The 17,812-nt window shown below is 42.0% G+C and overlaps 1 protein-coding gene across 4 annotated transcripts in view; it reads left to right on the top strand.

Annotated features, from left to right (window-relative positions):
- The window catches only part of LOC311025381 (transcription factor COE1), a 98,060-nt gene extending 80,248 nt beyond the window's left edge, over positions 1–17,812 (top strand). For 2 of the 4 annotated variants that reach the window (XM_084028239.1, XM_084028238.1), the window contains exons 11-17: positions 3,864–3,952; positions 11,801–11,866; positions 11,944–12,106; positions 12,587–12,769; positions 13,660–13,857; positions 14,914–14,982; positions 16,433–17,812. In XM_084028239.1, coding sequence (XP_083884365.1) covers positions 3,864–3,952; positions 11,801–11,866; positions 11,944–12,106; positions 12,587–12,769; positions 13,660–13,857; positions 14,914–14,981 — 767 coding nt within the window. In that variant the 3' untranslated portion in view covers position 14,982; positions 16,433–17,812. The remainder of the gene's footprint in view (positions 1–3,863; positions 3,953–11,800; positions 11,867–11,943; positions 12,107–12,586; positions 12,770–13,659; positions 13,858–14,913; positions 14,983–16,432) is intronic. The other 2 variants (XM_084028241.1, XM_084028240.1) reach the window with 1 other exon arrangement.

Below are 17,812 nucleotides of genomic sequence, written 5' to 3'. Positions count from 1 at the left end.
TGTGTGTGTTATTAGAGTTGGCATTGGTTAAATGTCTCCAGAGATGTAGAGCTGTGGATCTGACTCTGGCAGTTAATTCTGACAGTTGATAGCACCGACTATCCAGCAGCTGTGTTTATAGTTTTGTTTTTTTCAACTGAGTTTAGCTTTTTTATTCTTTTTTTTCTTTTTCTTTTTTTTTTCTTATTTTGGATGGTTTAATAAATGCTCTCCTCATTTACTCATCTCCTTATCCCCTCGCCTTTTCTCTCTCCTAAATTCTAGTCTTTTTCTTCTTCTATCCATCTCTTGATTCACTTTCTCATCTGTTCTCCTTGAACTCATTTCTCCTCTTTGATGTTATTGTCATATCATAATTTGTCCAGGGCTTTTCTTCTGAGCAGGGGAAATATTGTTCATGACGGTTAAACATCTGGTGTTTTTACAGCTCAGCATTTATGAAGTTAGATCGCTAACAAATAGAGAGTGGTTTAGGACGTAACAGAAACCAGAAACTTGGGTGTGATATGATAATAAAAAAGGCATACGTATAAAACACACGTGCGCGCACACACACACACACACACACACACACACACACACACAAACACACACTAAAAGAAACTAGAAAACAACACATAAGACATACAGCTGCAAGTAATTTATCAGTGGAAAGTACCAAATATCACTCCAGCTGCACTCTTGGACATCACACGTGCACCTTCATCCTTTCAACCATCTGTCACATTCAGGCTGTACACACATGCAGTAACGACTGCATAGGACGTCCATTAATGGGGTGAAGACACATCAGTGCGGATAAATAAACACACACAATACTTTAAAGCCTCACTCTGACAGACAGAGCTTTCAGAGCCCGACTTGATTGACATACTGATTGGAGAAGAATGTAATTGCAACATTTAAGCGAACACTAACCCTTTAGATTTTACCAGCAGTTTTATTTTCATGCAGATGCCTTTGACGCTGGTTATTCCAGTTACCGTAACTCCTCTAATATAGGCCCGGGCCTTTATTTACTCAAGCGCATCGCAGCCTAGGCCTTTATTGGAAGGAGGCCAGAATTAGAGAAAGGCCTCTATTTCTATTGGAGCAAAACGGACTACCAGACCTTAAGTCTCCTCTTTGGCTCCGCAGCTGCCATATTACCGTAAACAACGTTTACCGCTTGCCAGTATTGCACGCTTGGTGGGCTGCCACTAGGAGGATGATTGACAGGTGCTCTCCTTCATAAAGTGCACACTTCATGGCTGCACCTGATTGGCTGAACGCTTTCACTGGTGGCCTATGTGGTCAGTTCAGTCTCATTAATAATGAATGCACAAAGAAGGATTCACAAATGTATTTTGTGATTTATAAATGACTCTCTTCTCACAAAAACATTTCAAACACACACAAATGTAAAATAAATCCATAAATATATGATTTTTTTTTGTTGCAATTTTCATAAAAAATATATTTGTATGTTGTTACATTTATATACAAACTGTTAAACTTGAATTTACAAGAGGCTTTTCATTTGAGAACTTGTTTGCATTTGTTCGTCTGTATTTTTGAGACTCTCCTGACGTGGCTGGATTCACAAATGCATTTTTTTCAACAAGGAACTCTCTGTAGCCAATCAGATGCCTCCCTCGTTTTCAGCCAATCACATGACTGCAGAGGGGTACCTCACCATGGCCAGAGCACAACTTTTTCTTTCTGCGCATTTTGCATTGCTTTTCGGTAAAAGAAATAAGAACAAAAAGTATTTAAAAAAAGTGATTTTATTCTCTCTCTAGCCAACGTTAGCTTGTTTGTAGCTAGCTAAATCCATTAGCTAGCTAACATTAGCTAGCTCTTATAGTCAGCACTTTGAAACCAATGTAGTAAGCAATTTACCTATTAGTTATTGTGGTTTGCTTGTAACTTATTTTTGCATGCATTAACAACAGGTAAGCTTTAGCGAGCAAATGACCGATACGGTTATGTTTTCTGACGTTAGTAGGATCATATTATGCTAGCTAAGTTAGCTTATGATCCGTTGTCTAAAAGCATTATATGGCTAACTAGTTAGCTAACGCAAATGCGCAAAATGCGCAGAGAAAAAGCTGTGCTCTGGCCATGGTGAGGTACCCCTCCTGGGAATGCAGTCATGTGATTGGCTGAAAACGAGGGAGGCATCTGATTGGCTACAGAGAGTTCCTTGTTGAAAAAAATACTTTTGTGAATCACGTCAGGAGAGTCTCAAAAATCCACAAACAAATACAGACCAGTTCACGAACAAATGCAAACAAGTTCACAAATGAAAAGCGTCTTGTAAATTCAAGTTTAACAGTTTGTATATAAATACAAATACATTTTTGATGAAAATTACAAATATTTTTTTAATTCATATATTTATGGATTTATATTATATTTATTTACAATGAAATGTATTTGTGAGAAGAGAGTCATTTATATATAAATCACAAAATACATTTGTGAATCCTTCTCTGTGCATTCATTATTAATGAGACTGAACTGACCCCATAGTGGCCTGTCTGCTCCCGGATTTCAAACCGACCAACATGGCGGCTCGTTTGGAAACTTTCTCTTATTTTATGAAAATAGTTCACCGAAATGTGTTTCTGAAAACATTTCATGCGAGAAATAAACTATGCAGTTGCTGAATCTGTCTTTATTTTAGATCGACAAAAGTTTTTTGAGAGAACATACCGTAAATCCTCTAATATAGACAATGGGAAGCACGGAAATAACGCTGCCTGTGGACACATACCTTCAGCCAAAATCTCCGCGACGCGAAGACATTGCACGGCTGACGATGAATGGGAAGCGTGGAAATAACGCTGCCCCGGCCTCCATTTGAGCCCGGCCTTTACCTCCGCCGACAACGAGACCGGACAATGTTAGAGACCGGCCGGTAATAGAATACAGGCCTATATTAGAGGATCTACGGTATTCAATATACAGTTATTCCACCAGGTCTACCTTTCTCTGAACATCTGCCTGTTGCAGCGTCCGAGTTTGAAAGGTCATTTCACTATTCGCTTATTTACCTCTTATTGTATTTATGAGAGCTGTATCCGAATCCGAATTTTCCAGCCTCCCAGAACAACCAGTCCTCCTCCGCTGTCATCCATTGAGCAACTTTACTGGAGAAAATCTGGTGAAATGCTCTGCAGTTGTAGTTGAAAGAGGTGGTTTCCCCATGTTTCCCAGCCAGATTATGAACTGTCGACCTTTCTGTCACCTCTCTAACCTCCAGGATTCTGTCAGCTTTTAGAGATCACACAGAGCAGGTTCATTATTTTCCAACCCAGTCTTACAAAATAAACCTTCTTGATACCAGCGAAGGACAAAATGTCACAAAATGGGAATCATCCCCTCACTGCTGATTGGCACATGTTGTGATTCTGTTACTTCACATCACATTAAAGTTGCAGTGTTAAACATTTTGACAAGGATACCTTAAAGGATAACTTTGTTAAATTTTATGTCAAGGAAATGCATTAATAGACATATTTAGTTACATTTTAGATCCTACAGGAAAGTCTGCAATTTAGCTTTTTCTTGTGACAGTAGGCAAGAGTCCGCTCTCCTTTTCCGTCAATGCTCATTAGGCAGCATCTGCTTGCACTGCATTTTACAATATATGACACTATTGCAATTATTTAATTGGTTGGACTTTTCAGTCACATCCACAAGTTGCACCATTATGTGACCACTGAAGATGCACTGCTTTCCAGACTCTTCCAGGAAGTTGAAGTGATCTCATGAGCTCTTTAAGCATCTTGTGTATAATCTATCTGGATAAAGTAGTTGGAGGAATTAACCATGAAACTACCATTTGACCTCTTTCTGTTTCCCCTTGTCTTCTGCAGCACTGAATGAGCCAACCATTGACTATGGTTTCCAGAGGCTTCAGAAGGTCATCCCTCGACACCCCGGGGACCCTGAGAGGCTGCCAAAGGTACTGGGGGAAAAATTCACCTCTTCACATCGATCTGATGCCTAAACTGGACATGACGTTAGAATGAGCTGGGCGCCGTCTCTGGCAGAGGGCCACTTTAAAAACACACACACCGTCGCTCTTCCAGAGATCAAACCAGCAGCTTCTCAGTTGACACCCAGCTGCTGTGCTATCAAACACGCGTTCATTCAAAAACACCAAGAACAAAATAATTTTGTGTTCATGTTTATTTTGTTTGTTTTGAGTGATTTTTTTCAAATCTCCTGTGGTTTGTGTTTTTTTTCCACCTCTTTGTGAACTGTGTGTGTGTTTGTGTGTGTGTGTGCGTGTCTGTGTGTGAGCTGCTCCAACCCGTTTACAGGGTGAGTGTTTGAATCTTCTCCAGATCACAGCGTTTTATCGGATTATTTGTTCATCAGCAGGACATCAAGCAGAGCGTTTAAAGAATCAGCAGATGTAAACAATTACCACCAAACGATGAGCGCCGCTTTGATACCGAACCCCGTCATCTTGATCTGTACATGCAGGGGGACTTTGCAAAAGTGCAAACGTGTGTGTTGGTGTGTGTGTGTGTGTGTGTGTGTGAGAGCTGACAGAGTTTCGACAGTGAACCGGCCTATCAGGGTGGGCAGGGTCATGACCTTTCAAACAGCTGCTGTCGATCGGCTCCCCCGTCCCCACTGGAGCCGATCCAGGGGACTGGCTGTCTTTGCTGTGACATCATTAAAGATTGGGCGCTGGTCATGATGTGATGATATGGCTATGACGCGATGTCATCATCGCCGTGCCGACACCCAGGCTCCTGCTCATGTGTTAGCAATGTAATGTGTGTTAACACTGTGTGAATGTGTTCAATACGTAGCACACAAACTTTATGTTTCAGAAAAAATACATTTTACAAGATTACATTAGGATAGATAGATCCAGTAGCAGCTACAATTAGACACATCATGATTGTGCTATTAGTTTCATTCGGTCAATGCTCATTTACTGAGTAGAGCTTGAATGCATCATAATGAAGTCAGTTCACCCCCCATTAACGTTAGCTGTTAGCTCTCTGTGATCACGCTGAGCAGCATGCATGGGAATGAACGACTGTATAATAAGTGTCAGATCAAGTTAGTTCCAAATGTTGCTCCTTCACGGCTTATTTTTTAAATGCAATTTTGACAAATTGCAAATGTTATGTCCTCGTCGCTCATGCTAAAAAACGTACCAGCACCGTGTGCGTGTAACGTAACCCATCAGGCAGCAGTGGCAGTCGTGTAAATGTGACCAGCTGAAAAAATCAGAAATGAGAGACTTGCTGATTTGCTGTTCATCTGTCAGCTAAAAACTGTCCGGTTTCTATCGACTGCCGATCGATCGGTGCATCTGTGGTTCAATATAATGAGAGAGATGAAGTGTTACTGCTGCGTAATTGATTCCTTGAGGCACAGTCAATCGGTGTAGTGTGCTCAAATTCAGCCGAGTATCTTCAGAATCGTGCTGAAGGTTTACGACCTTTACCAGCATTCAGTGCCAATCCAGGAAGTAGTGTTTTTCCTGTTTACCTTAGGGCTGCAGCTAATGCTTGTTTTTATAAACAATTGGTCAGTTAAATTTTGTGATTAATTGATTACATTTTGGTCTTTGACCTTCATGAGTTGATGTATTGCAAAATCTTGTCTTTGTTCTCGCAACCTATTCAATGTACTCAGGCACAAAAGGATGACATAAACTATCTGTTTTATTTCTTTCTGATCCCGCTGATTCATCGCTGTAATGACAGGCAGGTTCTGTTGAAGGGCACAGGACAGGTTGCAAAAGTGATGTTTGAACTTACACATAAATTGTGCAAAAAGCTGTCGGCATCAGGAATGAAGTCAACCCTCAAGTTACGATGAGTGCTGCAGAAAAACAAGTTCAGGAAATGATGTTAGCATCCCGAAGTGTGTGACACCTTCTAGTAAAGACTGACTCAGTGCAGAAGAAGGGTTGACTCACTTTCTTGTGCATAAACACACACAAGAAAATACAGACTAGATTTGTGAGAGATTTACAGAGCATGACACACACCTTGTTAACACAGAATAGTAATGCTTCCACCTTTTCCCCGCTGGATTTCCTGTGATGTGTAGAGGGGATATATAAAGATAGAGCTTAACCTTCTCCACACTTGTTCTTGTTAGCTTTATTTACACAACGTATCATTTGATGCGAGCAATCTTATTACTCAGACCTGCATTTTGTTCATTCAGTTCCCGTGATGCATCCTGGGAGAGTGAAAGAAGATGGGGTGCTCTGCTAGTTGGCTATTTCTCTATATTTTCTATTATTACTGTTGTCGTCCTTGTTATTATGTGTTGGCAGAAAAGAAGAGTTCACTTTTACTGTGATATTTTATTCATGGCAAATAAAAGAGGAAAGCATGAAAAATCTTGCTTTATCAGAAATGTAGCCAACATATTTTCATTTGTGGCTGTGCTTGTCAGGAGGAATAAAACAAATGAGCCTATAACTTGTACTAAATGGGTCCATAAATACCTTAAGAACCAAATGCTGCTATCACTGACCTCAGTCTACCATAAACCACTTTAACGTTATTAAAATTGGCGCTGTACTTTGCTTGGCCTATTTATATTTTTCCTATTCCTAGGTTTAACTGGTCAAGCTTTTTATAAGTAACATGATGTCACACAAGATATTTCCAAGTAAAACTACACTGTCAACCAGCAAGCTGCTGGAAACACAACCAGAGTACCTGGAGGCATTGATCGGGTATCAGGTCTATCCGAGGGACGCCTCAGAGTGAGGCTGAATGTGAAGGAACACATGACGAGATCCAGAGCGTGTTCATAGGGAGCATGTGAACAGAAAAGTCCCAATTCAGATTTGGATTTCAGTTCATTTTGAGACTGATCCACCTTTCTTTTGCTTTCTTTTGACATCTTTGTTTCTGTGTGTGTGCATTCCTGGGTAATTCATCATGGTACAGCCAGCCGTCAATCGCCCTTCTAGACTTTATTACCAGAGAGAGACACAGAGAGCGAGAGAGAGAGAGAGAGAGAGAGAGAGAGAGAGAGAGAGAGAGAGAGAAGAGACTCTATGTGTATTGGACTTGTGGCTATGTGAAAATATTATTTTGTGTTTGTATTGTGTGAGCAGGTTAGAATATTATAGAGGGAGTGTGTGTGTGTGTGTGTGTGTGTGTGTTTGTGTTGGTGGGTGGGCGATTGACTATACCAATGTGTTTGTTGGCACCACACACACACACACACACACACACACACACACACACACACACACACACACACACGTACACTTGCCTGCTCACTGCAAGTATCGATCAGCCCTTTAATTGAAGTTATGAGAGTTTGTTACAAGCACTAGGAAGGAGGCAGACAGACAGACAGACAGAGGGGCAGTGGAGTGTATGAGACGATTATCAGTGGACAGCCGATTCTATAATTGTTCAGTGAACATTGGGGGGATTTTACTGACCACACACACACAACACACACACACACACACACACACACACACACACACACACATACACACACACACACACACACACACACACACAACAACACACACACACACACACACACACACACACACACACACACACACACACACACACACACACACACACACACACACACAGACATACACACACACAACGCACACACAGACACACACACACAACACACACACACACACACACACACACAGACATACACACACACACACACACACACACAGACACACAAGTGTTCAGCTGCCAGTTTGTGTCACAGTGATCTCTTCAGCATCCATCCATATATGCACAAACTGTAGACAGTGACACACATATGCACTGTGAAGGTTGAAAACAAACACACAATCTTGGACTTTTGTGTTGGAAATTCAGGGACTTTTCAGGTTGGACTCCAGTGTTTAATGCCCCAGTTACACACACTCAGTACCACCGCAAGTAATCAGCACGCTGCAACGTTTCTTGTTAATGTACTAAATGTTTGTTCAAAGTGTAAATATTCAGTTGCTTGAACAAACTTAAAGTGTTCTAATCTGCTGCTAATCACCTTTGTGGGGGCAATCGGCCAGTTATGAAGCAGAAATGCCTCTTTGGATGCACAAAGAAATCAATCACCTGTCTCTGCAGCAGAGAAAGTGGAAGGAAAAACAGCATGGAAAGACAATAACGAGGATCTTTTCTTTCCTAAACCTAACAAAGTAATTTGTCACTAAACCCAAATAGTGGTGGCAGCCTGTAATTTAACACATCATGTCCCACCGCCACGTAATGTGGTGTTAAGAGGTTGTGGTTTTGTGTGTGCCATTTCTGTGACATACACAGAAAGTAGTACTTGGAATAAAACTAGAGTCTTAGACATGCAGCCCTGAAGCTGCAGACTCTTCTATTGCAGGAAAATATATTGGAAAATATTGATAAAAACTAAATGTAACAAAGGAGGAAAGATATTTAGAAAATAAAACATGACGTTGACCAAATCATCAGATCTGTACCGTAAAACAAACGTAACTGATGCATTTCTATCATGTTTTTCACAGATGTAGTGAGTTTAACTGGACGTTATCATTTCAGTTGCTCTGTGTAGAATAAGTATTGGCATGTTGTTTATGGGTGGAGAGATTTCGGTCGACCAGTGTGTGTCACCCTCGTTAGACTGGTGACTTTCCCTGATGACTCACTCAGCTGCCATCTCTACGATCAACTCAATTTGGTGATGTCATACATCGCACTGAGGTCATATCATCAACATCACCAAAAAGAGTAATCCTAGCGACACCATGAAACTAATAAATATATATGTATGTATATACATTTTATATATATATATATATGTATATGTGTGTTGCTCGTTCGTACACTTAAACTCACATGTCGATATTCACCAGAGATGAAATCTGAAACCAAACATCCAAACACTATCTCCCAACATTAGCAAAAGATGTTCCGCGGAGGAAGTGGGTGTGCACACATGTCAATACGTGTGTGTGCATGTGATTGTTCCCCACATCCCTCCGAGCCTTCATGTGCAGTATGACATCATCTCCATGCGAGGTGTGACCCTGCATGTACGGCATCCCTAATGGGACATTAGAAGCGGATCAAGCGGCTAATGTACCAGCATTAGAGAGGAATAAGTCATGTGTGTGTCATGTCTGTGCCGGCTCGTCACACACTTTCCACACACACACCTGACCCCACGGATACGCCGCTCAGCATTTCCTGGTCCTAATGCAGGCAACATGTGTGTGTGTGTGTGTGTAATGTATGGTTATCATATTAGGGCTAGTCATAACTCAGACAGTAAAAGCACATAGACACCTTTTTTTTCTTTGCCAACAGATCTGCATTTTCTGTCATTCATCCGCTGCTCTCTGTCTGTCAGTCTGTCTGTCTGTCTGTCTGTCTGTCGACATGTCTGTCTGCATATTTACCTGAAACAGACAAGAATAGATTTACACTAAACAAGGCTTGATGGTGATTTAAATAAACTCAAGGGCGTTTGCGTCTTGATAGTTATTTCTTAAAGACTGACAAGACATGACAATGACGGGATGATGTCAAGAGGAATGTAGGACATTCGCAAAGATCAAGATAAATGTTTTAGATTGAAGCTTTAAAATCAGCAATTATTGCAGCAATTACAGGAATCAAAGAAAAAGGCAGCAATGTGATTAAAAATGACAGAACTCAGTTGGTTTCTGTCACTCTGTTGTCATAATGCTTCACTAACTATATACCCAGAAGCTGGCAGCTGATGGACAGAAACGTGGAGAAGTGAAAGCAATGTATATACTGTATGAATGTTGTTAAAGCAGCGTTTTAGATACTTATTTAAATGTATATTTGGGACCTATTGATTGAAATATATCCCCTAAAATGCTTTTGAAACAACAGTTTCTATAATCAGTAACTGGTGTGTAAAACATGTTCAATTGTCACCCTTCAACTGAGGCTCATGCATATCTGTTGACATCAAGGATGCAAACACAACATTTTGTTTATGACACTAACTCGGTTCAACAGTTTAAACTGACACCCCAAAGATGTATTTAGTTCCCATTTTCATTTTGATTTTGTCGCTACAATTATTTTAGTCGTTGCTGCAAGTGCTATCGACAAAATGTAGGGCCTCGGGACGTCAAAGCCAGATTTATTTTAGACTTTGTAATCTGTTTTGAAACATTAACGTTGCCCACAAGATCGACAACAACACTTTCATTCTCATTCATATCGACACAATGCAGCTGGAAGCACTATTCATTTGTATTGAGCAGGAGGTAATCCAACGAACAATGCTTCCTTATTTACAGACGCTACCTGGGAGAGATTAATTAGGCGATGTGAGTAGCAGCGTGTATGAATATGAAAAGACGTAAACAGGCAAAGTATTCAAAGTGCATTGATCCCGGCAGTCGGAGGCTTTGAGTGATTTGGTAGCAGAAGCCTGCAGACCTCATAATGATGATGTTACCAGAGGATCATCTTTCCTTCCCGTTTATCAGCTACGGCCTTACTGGAACCGCTCAAACCCTGAGGATCAGGTTTCTGTGAGAGAGAGAAAGAGAGAGAGAGAGAGAGAGAGAGAGAGAGAGAGAGAGAGAGAGAGAGAGAGAGAGAGAGAGAGTGTGTGTGTGTGTGTGTGCACCACTCAGCTCACCAGTCTAATAATGAGAGGTTAACAGATACCCAGCCTTGCTGTAATAATGTGTAAAAGGTTGAATTTAGCACCAAGAACAGGCACACTAAAACTGCTGACTGGCTCTGTGACCTCTCACATCCTCACACACACACACACACACACACACACACACACACACACACACACAGAAATACTGATGGAGAGGCAATATATTCCACCAGGCACAAACTCACAGAGTGCACATGCAGCCAACCATAAATGTGTGTGTGTGTGTGTGTGTGTGTGTGTGTGTGTGTGTGTGTGTGTGTGTATGTGTGTGTCACACAGTGCAGGTTAATACTGTGAAGCAAGTAATTTTCTCTCTGTCGGCCTCACGCTGTGGAAACGACAACACATTAACTGTTAAACAAGACACCTTAGACCCCGGGGGGAGTCGATGGAGGAGGGAGACACCAAGAGGGCGGGGGATGAGAAAGAGAGGGGAAGCAATAGAGAGGCTGAGAAAAAGAGAAAATTGTTGAGTGTTTGGTGGGCGGGGAGAATAAGAAAAACAATTCCCAATGTGGAGGCAGAGCACTCTGAAGGGAACGGTGCAAGGTGAAAATGGACTCAGAAAGTAGAAGAGGCGGTGAATGTGAATACCTATTAGAGAACACCTCAAACAATGGTGAATTTTAGATCGTAAAAAAATTGTTGGCAATTAGGGAATATTTGTCAACCGCAGAACTGCTCACAATGGATCATCGTAGTCTAATTTGAACAGCAATGCACAGCACTTTGGATTTCCTTTAGAGTATATTTTAAATGCCCGTCATTTTAAGGTGTCATTTAGACACAGAAAGAAAAGGTGCGTTAAAGCACTAGACTTGACAGCAGATGATCTGCCTTTAAAAGGAGTGAAGAGCAATTTGTTTATCATGAAAAGATGGTGAAATGGGTGTTGGATGGTGGTGTGTTGGGGTGAGGGAGGAGGGGGAGAGAGATTGCACATGTTGGTTTTAAAAAAAGTATGTTTTATGTCTGATTCTATGCGTCTTTGTGAATCTGTTTTTATTTCTTCACATGCATCGAAAACCTTAATGGCAAATATTGACTTTGCTGTTTTTTTCCCCCCAGAAAGCTCCATAACACGTGTTATCTGCACACAAACTGAGGTTTACCTTCTTCTTTATCTCTCTCTTTCTCTCAGGAGGTGATTTTAAAGAGAGCCGCCGACCTGGTAGAAGCCCTTTATGGTTTACCCCACAATAACCAGGTAAAGAACACACACACATTTATTAGTTATTTTAGTTTTCTTGTTTGTCACGATTTGTGCCTTTCCTCATCCTGAAGGAGATCATCCTGAAACGTGCGGCGGACATTGCAGAAGCTCTCTACAGCGTCCCACGAGGACACACCCAGCTGTCCGGCTCCACCCACAGCGGCATGATGGGGGTCAACTCCTTCACCGGGCAGCTGTCCGTCAATGTCTCCGAACCCCCACAGGCCAATCAGGGTAAGACTTTAAACGTTTCCAAATATTCCCAAACAAATTGACGGGATCTGTCACAATGGAAAAATAGTTTTTGTTCCAGAAAATGTATTAATATGGATGTGTGGTTGAGCAAACGGCCACCCAAACTGCTTTGTCTAATGTAATTTTGATAAATGCCAAACATTCTACATGTAAACATGAAGCTGTGTAACCCTAACCCTGCTTAAGGGGAGACACAGTTACATTTATATTGACACAATACTTTTTTGTATAGAAAATGTTCTAAAATGTTGTTTCTCATTAAATATGTTCTTATATCTTCATACATTTCCAGAACAGAAATCTGAACATTGGATAAAGCCGGGTGCAAGTTCTCGTTTCATATTGTCATATTACAGAGGGGAATTTGGGAAATGTATTTGTAACACTCCACAAAAAACAGAATTTACTCCATCATCATTGGACCAAGCCTCCACTCACCACATGCTCCTCTTCCTCCAGGTTACGTGCGCAGCAGCAGTAGTGTGTCCCCTCACGGGTACGTGCCCAGCTCCACGCCTCAGCAGACCAGCTACACTTCTGTCACCAGCACCATGAACGGCTACGCCAACAACCCCGGCATGACCAACCTGGGGGGCTCGCCCACCTTCCTCAACGGCTCTGCAGCCAACTCGCCTTATGCTAGTGAGTGTGCACGTCACGTACGCTAATTCACATACTACTGTTTGTAAAAAAAACAGCTTTAACCAAACTGTACTGAAGTCATTATACTGTATATTCCTTTCATATGCCACCAGGCTCTTTAAAAAAATGCAGTCAGATAGCTAACCAGTTTATTACCGCTGCTCCACACTGCAAACATGCATGAAAACCTTCCATACTGTACCAACACCGTCTGTGCACAGGAAGAGAAGCCAGTCTCAGATCTGCCCATGAGTTCGGCCCATGGGACTTTCTGTCTCGTGGTTTTCAAAAACAATCACCAACTCCTTTTTGTCCTCCATCCGTCTCCTCCCTCCTTCCCTCGCTTCCTTTCATCTGACAGCCACACCTCTTTTCTCTCTGGCGATAAATTGCATCCCTTTTCCATTTAGCGGAAAGCAAGAGAGAAAGAGAGAGAGACGGAGGGAGAAAGAGGGCTTCAGAGAGATGTGAGATGTTGTTTGTTTGCTGATATTTTTCCCACCGGTGATGATGATGGGAAATTAAGCCACATTTAAAAAATACACTACGTGGCTAAAAGTGTGTCGACACATGAACATTGCACACATATGTGATATATAAACATGGCATTCCTAAAATCAATATGCCGCTGTATCAGTCCCCGCCCTCTTGGGAATATTTCCTAAAGGTGTTGGAGGAGGTGAGGGTCAGGGAGGCCAGTGAGGTTGTTTCACACCAAACTATTTCTTTATGGACATGGCTGTGTGTAATTACAGGGGCATATATCCTGTTCAATAAAGTAACCATAATCTGCTAATTTCCTCTCCTTTCTTCTTCATCCCACATCTGTCCTTCTCGCTCTCCTTATTCCTCCTCTCTCCCTTTTGAAAATGTGATCACCACCGCCCCAGTCGTCCCATCCAGTCCCACCATGGCCTCCTCCACCTCTCTCCCCTCCAACTGCTCCTCCTCTTCTGGTGTCTTCTCCTTCTCCCCGGCGAACATGGTGTCAGCGGCCGTCAAGCAGAAGTCGGCCTTTGCTCCAGTGGTCCGGCCCTCCTCCTCCCCTCCGCCCTCCTGTACCAGCGCCAACGGCAACGGGCTCCAAGGTAATTCGTCATGACAACAGGCAGTCAGTCACAGGATGCTCAGCAGGAGGACTTCCTCCAGCAGATAGTCTTCAGTCGAGTCCCAGTTATGTTCCACATCATTCAGTGATCAAACAAAGCTTTTGGGTCCAGCCCTTTTATCCAGATGGAAATATCTCAGATTGCAGTGAAATTCTGTACATTCATGGCTCATAAAGGGCGTATCCTAATACCTTTGATGATTCTCTGACACTTTTACATAAAGCACCACCATGAGGTTCACATTTGGGTTTTTCTTTTTGTGAAACATCTCGACAACTATTACATCGATTGCAATGAAATCCATGTAATTTCAGACATGCATTGACGCCCCTCCTCAGGATGACTTTGGTGATCATTGTGCACACTTCAGCTAGTTTGTTTCAGTTGGCCCCTTACTTTGCTTAATGACCAAAATACCTACAAGACTAATGACATCAGCCTCAGCTGTACTTGTACGTGTTGAGTGATAAGTAGCAAATGTTAACAGGATAGTTAACGTGGAACACAATATACCTGCTAAACATCATGTTAGCATACCAAAACTACAACGTACATTGTTTGGAGTGTTTTCTCTAAAAATCTATGATCACAATGTTTCTGTGGTAGAAGACAGAACACACTTTTTAGTGTCATGTGCTTTCCAAGCCCAATCCTCCATCCTGACCCCCTTCATAACGCAGCACTATACAAGAGCATCATCCTACATCCACATCACTTCTTAATGTAAACATGGTTGTTTGACTAACAACCATGTTTTTTTACTGTAATTATTTCAATGAAATTAACAAATTTTCTGTTTTTCTTTTTTCTATTATCTCTCCTCTTGACTTCTAACCCATCCTTCTTGTGTTCTTCTGACTTGCCATCCTTCATTTGTTATTTCTCTCTCTCTCTCTCTTTCCCCCTCTCTCTCTCTCTCTCTCTCTCTCTCTCTCTCTCTTTCTCTCTCTCTCTCTCTCTCTCTCTCTCTCTCTCTCTCTCTCTCTCTCTCTCTCTCTCTCTCTCTTGCCTGCTCTATCTGCCTCTCTCTACCAGATCAAACATTTGTGGACTCTAGCAAGTACTCAACAGCCAACTCTCTACAAGGCCTGGCCTTCACCTGAAGTATGTCCCTCAACTATCTCTTCCTTCATCTCTGTTGACTTTTGATAATCTGACTAATTTCAATGAAGTAACTGTTGCCTGCTTTAACACCTGAATTATTTTTTGACTAGATTTCTTGATTTTTCAGTCCAATTTCTATATGTATATATACATCTCTCCATCTTCTTTCCATCTCATCATCACCTTTCCATCCTCTTCCCCCCTAAACTTTACCCCTAACCGAACACGTCTTCATCCCACAGCACAGATCTAACTATTCTGTTGCCTAGTAACTCCTCCCCATCTTCCTATTGGCTGAGGAAAAAGACAGTAAGTTAGATATTTACAGAGACAAAAAAAGAGAGACATTTGGCACAGGGAATTCATTTCTCAACATTGCTGGCTTTGTTTAGCTGTGTGTGTGTGTGTATGTGTGTGTGTGTGTGTGTGTGTGTGGGAGTGGGAGACAGAGCATGTGCGGGGGTGTGGGAACTCAAAGCTCAGCCTCAAAGCACAGCTGAAATAAACACTCGCCACTTACAGATATACACACACACTTTCTTCTGTCACACATACTTGGTGATCACACACTGGCAGCATACCAGGGAGCTATCACCAATGACAGCTGTTCGGCTCTCTTGACAGTTTATACTGGCAGTATATCTACCCTATGGTGTGTGGCGTGTGTGTGTGTGTGCACTCATGAGTACCTGAGACAAAAAAAGGGAACAAATGTAGGCTCAACTGAAAAAATAGATTTTGTAGAATTGGTAGTAAAAGTGAATTCTGTTCTCACTCACCATGAAACATAAAACCATTAATTTAATCATTTGTTTGTGCGTTTATATGTGTGTACTTGTACAGCTTTCTTTGTGAGGACCGATGAGTTTAGACATTCAGAGCGAGGACACTTGTCCTCACTTTGGGCCAGACCTTCAAAGGCCTGTTTGAGGGTGAAGGTTAGGATATGGGTTGGGTTCAGGCATTAAGCTGTGATGGTTAAGGTTAGGGAATGCATTATGTCAAGGCGTGTCCTCACAAAGATAGGACAAGGTGGTGTGTGTGACTTTGGGCTGGGCTCTGCCTCGCGTATGTTTACTCCCATCCCTTGGGTTTAAATACAACACATGTCATGATGCAATCTGTCAGGCACACTCACAAACATACAGTAAAATAGGCAAACTGTTACTGTGTGTGTGTGTGTGTGTGTGCATGCGTGTGTGTGTGTGTGTGCGCATGCATGTGTGTGTGAGAGCAGCATCACCAAAAGCCAACTTGCACTCTACGATGTGTCCCTGCTCAGTTTTACTGATTTATTTGCCCATTGATGTTTTAAATGTTGCTGTACTCACACAGCTGCACAGATGGGAAAACATATTGATGTATTTACCAAGACGTTTTTATTACGAGGAAAAATATTTGGCTGTGTTTTTCAAACTTTTTCCCCCTCTTCTCTCCCTCCTTTTCTCAGCAATTCCAGGGATGATCGTCCCACCCATGTAAAGGTGTGAGTGCATGAGTGCACGTGTGTGTGTGCGTGTGTGTGACACCGATTCCCGGCGGAGGATTTCGGTGCGAGTCAGACTCCGGTCGGGGACGGAGGATCCCGATCTGAAGGAACAAACCCAACTCAGGCCCTTTCTAACACAGAAACAACTGCAAGATCAAACAGACGAAGAACAAAAAAAAAAGACTATTTGCAAAGAAATACGTTGTCTAGACTTTGTACACCTTGATGCTTTTATAGGAGAACGGCCACGGCTACTTTCTGACTCTCCACGGACACAGGAAGTGTATTTATTTTGGAGAGAATCCACTTCTTCCCATGAGTGATTTGTTTTTCTTTTTGTGCACAGTTAAACGTGTGATAATCATCTTCTAACTGTATCTCACAGGAGGGATTTTCTATTTATGAAGTTTGGTCATTAATGAAGGAATATAATGTGAAGAATACCTGATGATGATGATGATGATGATGAAGAAGAAGAAGAGGCTGCCGGATTCATACGGGGTCACATCCACCCGACACAGACAAGCCAATCCAGACACACACTTTCACTTATTGCCAAATCCACAGCACAAACACTCAGACAGCGAGGTCTTCCTCTGTATTGAGTCATCCGCTGAAGGGTTGAGATGCTTCCAACCTGCCACCGATGCTGCAGTTTCAGATATTCAAGAGATCCCCGTGTGTTCCTTAAGCTCGTTCCACATATGTCTGCACTGTTGCTCCTGTGCGCTACATTTTCTAGAAAGTGAACGGAAGGTGTCAAGTCATTCCACACCAAGAAAAAAAGTATTTACACTCTGGAACAATCGAGAGAGAAATGTGGGATGAATGAGAGAAACTTGCTGCAGTTCTGAGCAAGTATCTGACAAGCTTAGTGTAAGAAGGAATAAATGAATAAGTGCGCAAGGGTAGATCACCGGGTGCCAACAGCAGCTTGAATTGACTTTACAACTCTGAGTCCGTCCGTCGGTAAAATGGTAAATGGTAAATGGCCTCAAACGGCCCGGTTACCACAAAACCTGTTATGAAGACGGACTCCGCCACAGCAACCTTTGTAAGAGGGGACATGTCTTAAAGACTGCTGCCATTTTTACTTACTGGTTTTTGTTTTTGTCATTTTAATACATGAATCCTGGTTTCTGTTATGTTTTTCCTTTTGGTTTGCTGTGTTCTTTATATTCTTCCTGTCGTCAGCCGGCCTATCATGATTGTGTTTCTTCTGTTGGATACTTTTCTGGTGTGATTGTCAACTTGAGTGAAAAAAAAAATTATCCAATGGTGTGTCTTAAACGCTGCGCTGCAAAGAATGTCATTAAATCTTCAACTGAGTCTTAAAATCAA

Source organism: Eutrigla gurnardus (genome assembly GCF_963514095.1).
Source record: "Eutrigla gurnardus genome assembly, chromosome: 15".
Classification (NCBI taxonomy): Eukaryota; Metazoa; Chordata; class Actinopteri; order Perciformes; family Triglidae; genus Eutrigla; species Eutrigla gurnardus.
This window is presented reverse-complemented; position numbering and strand designations above follow the sequence as displayed.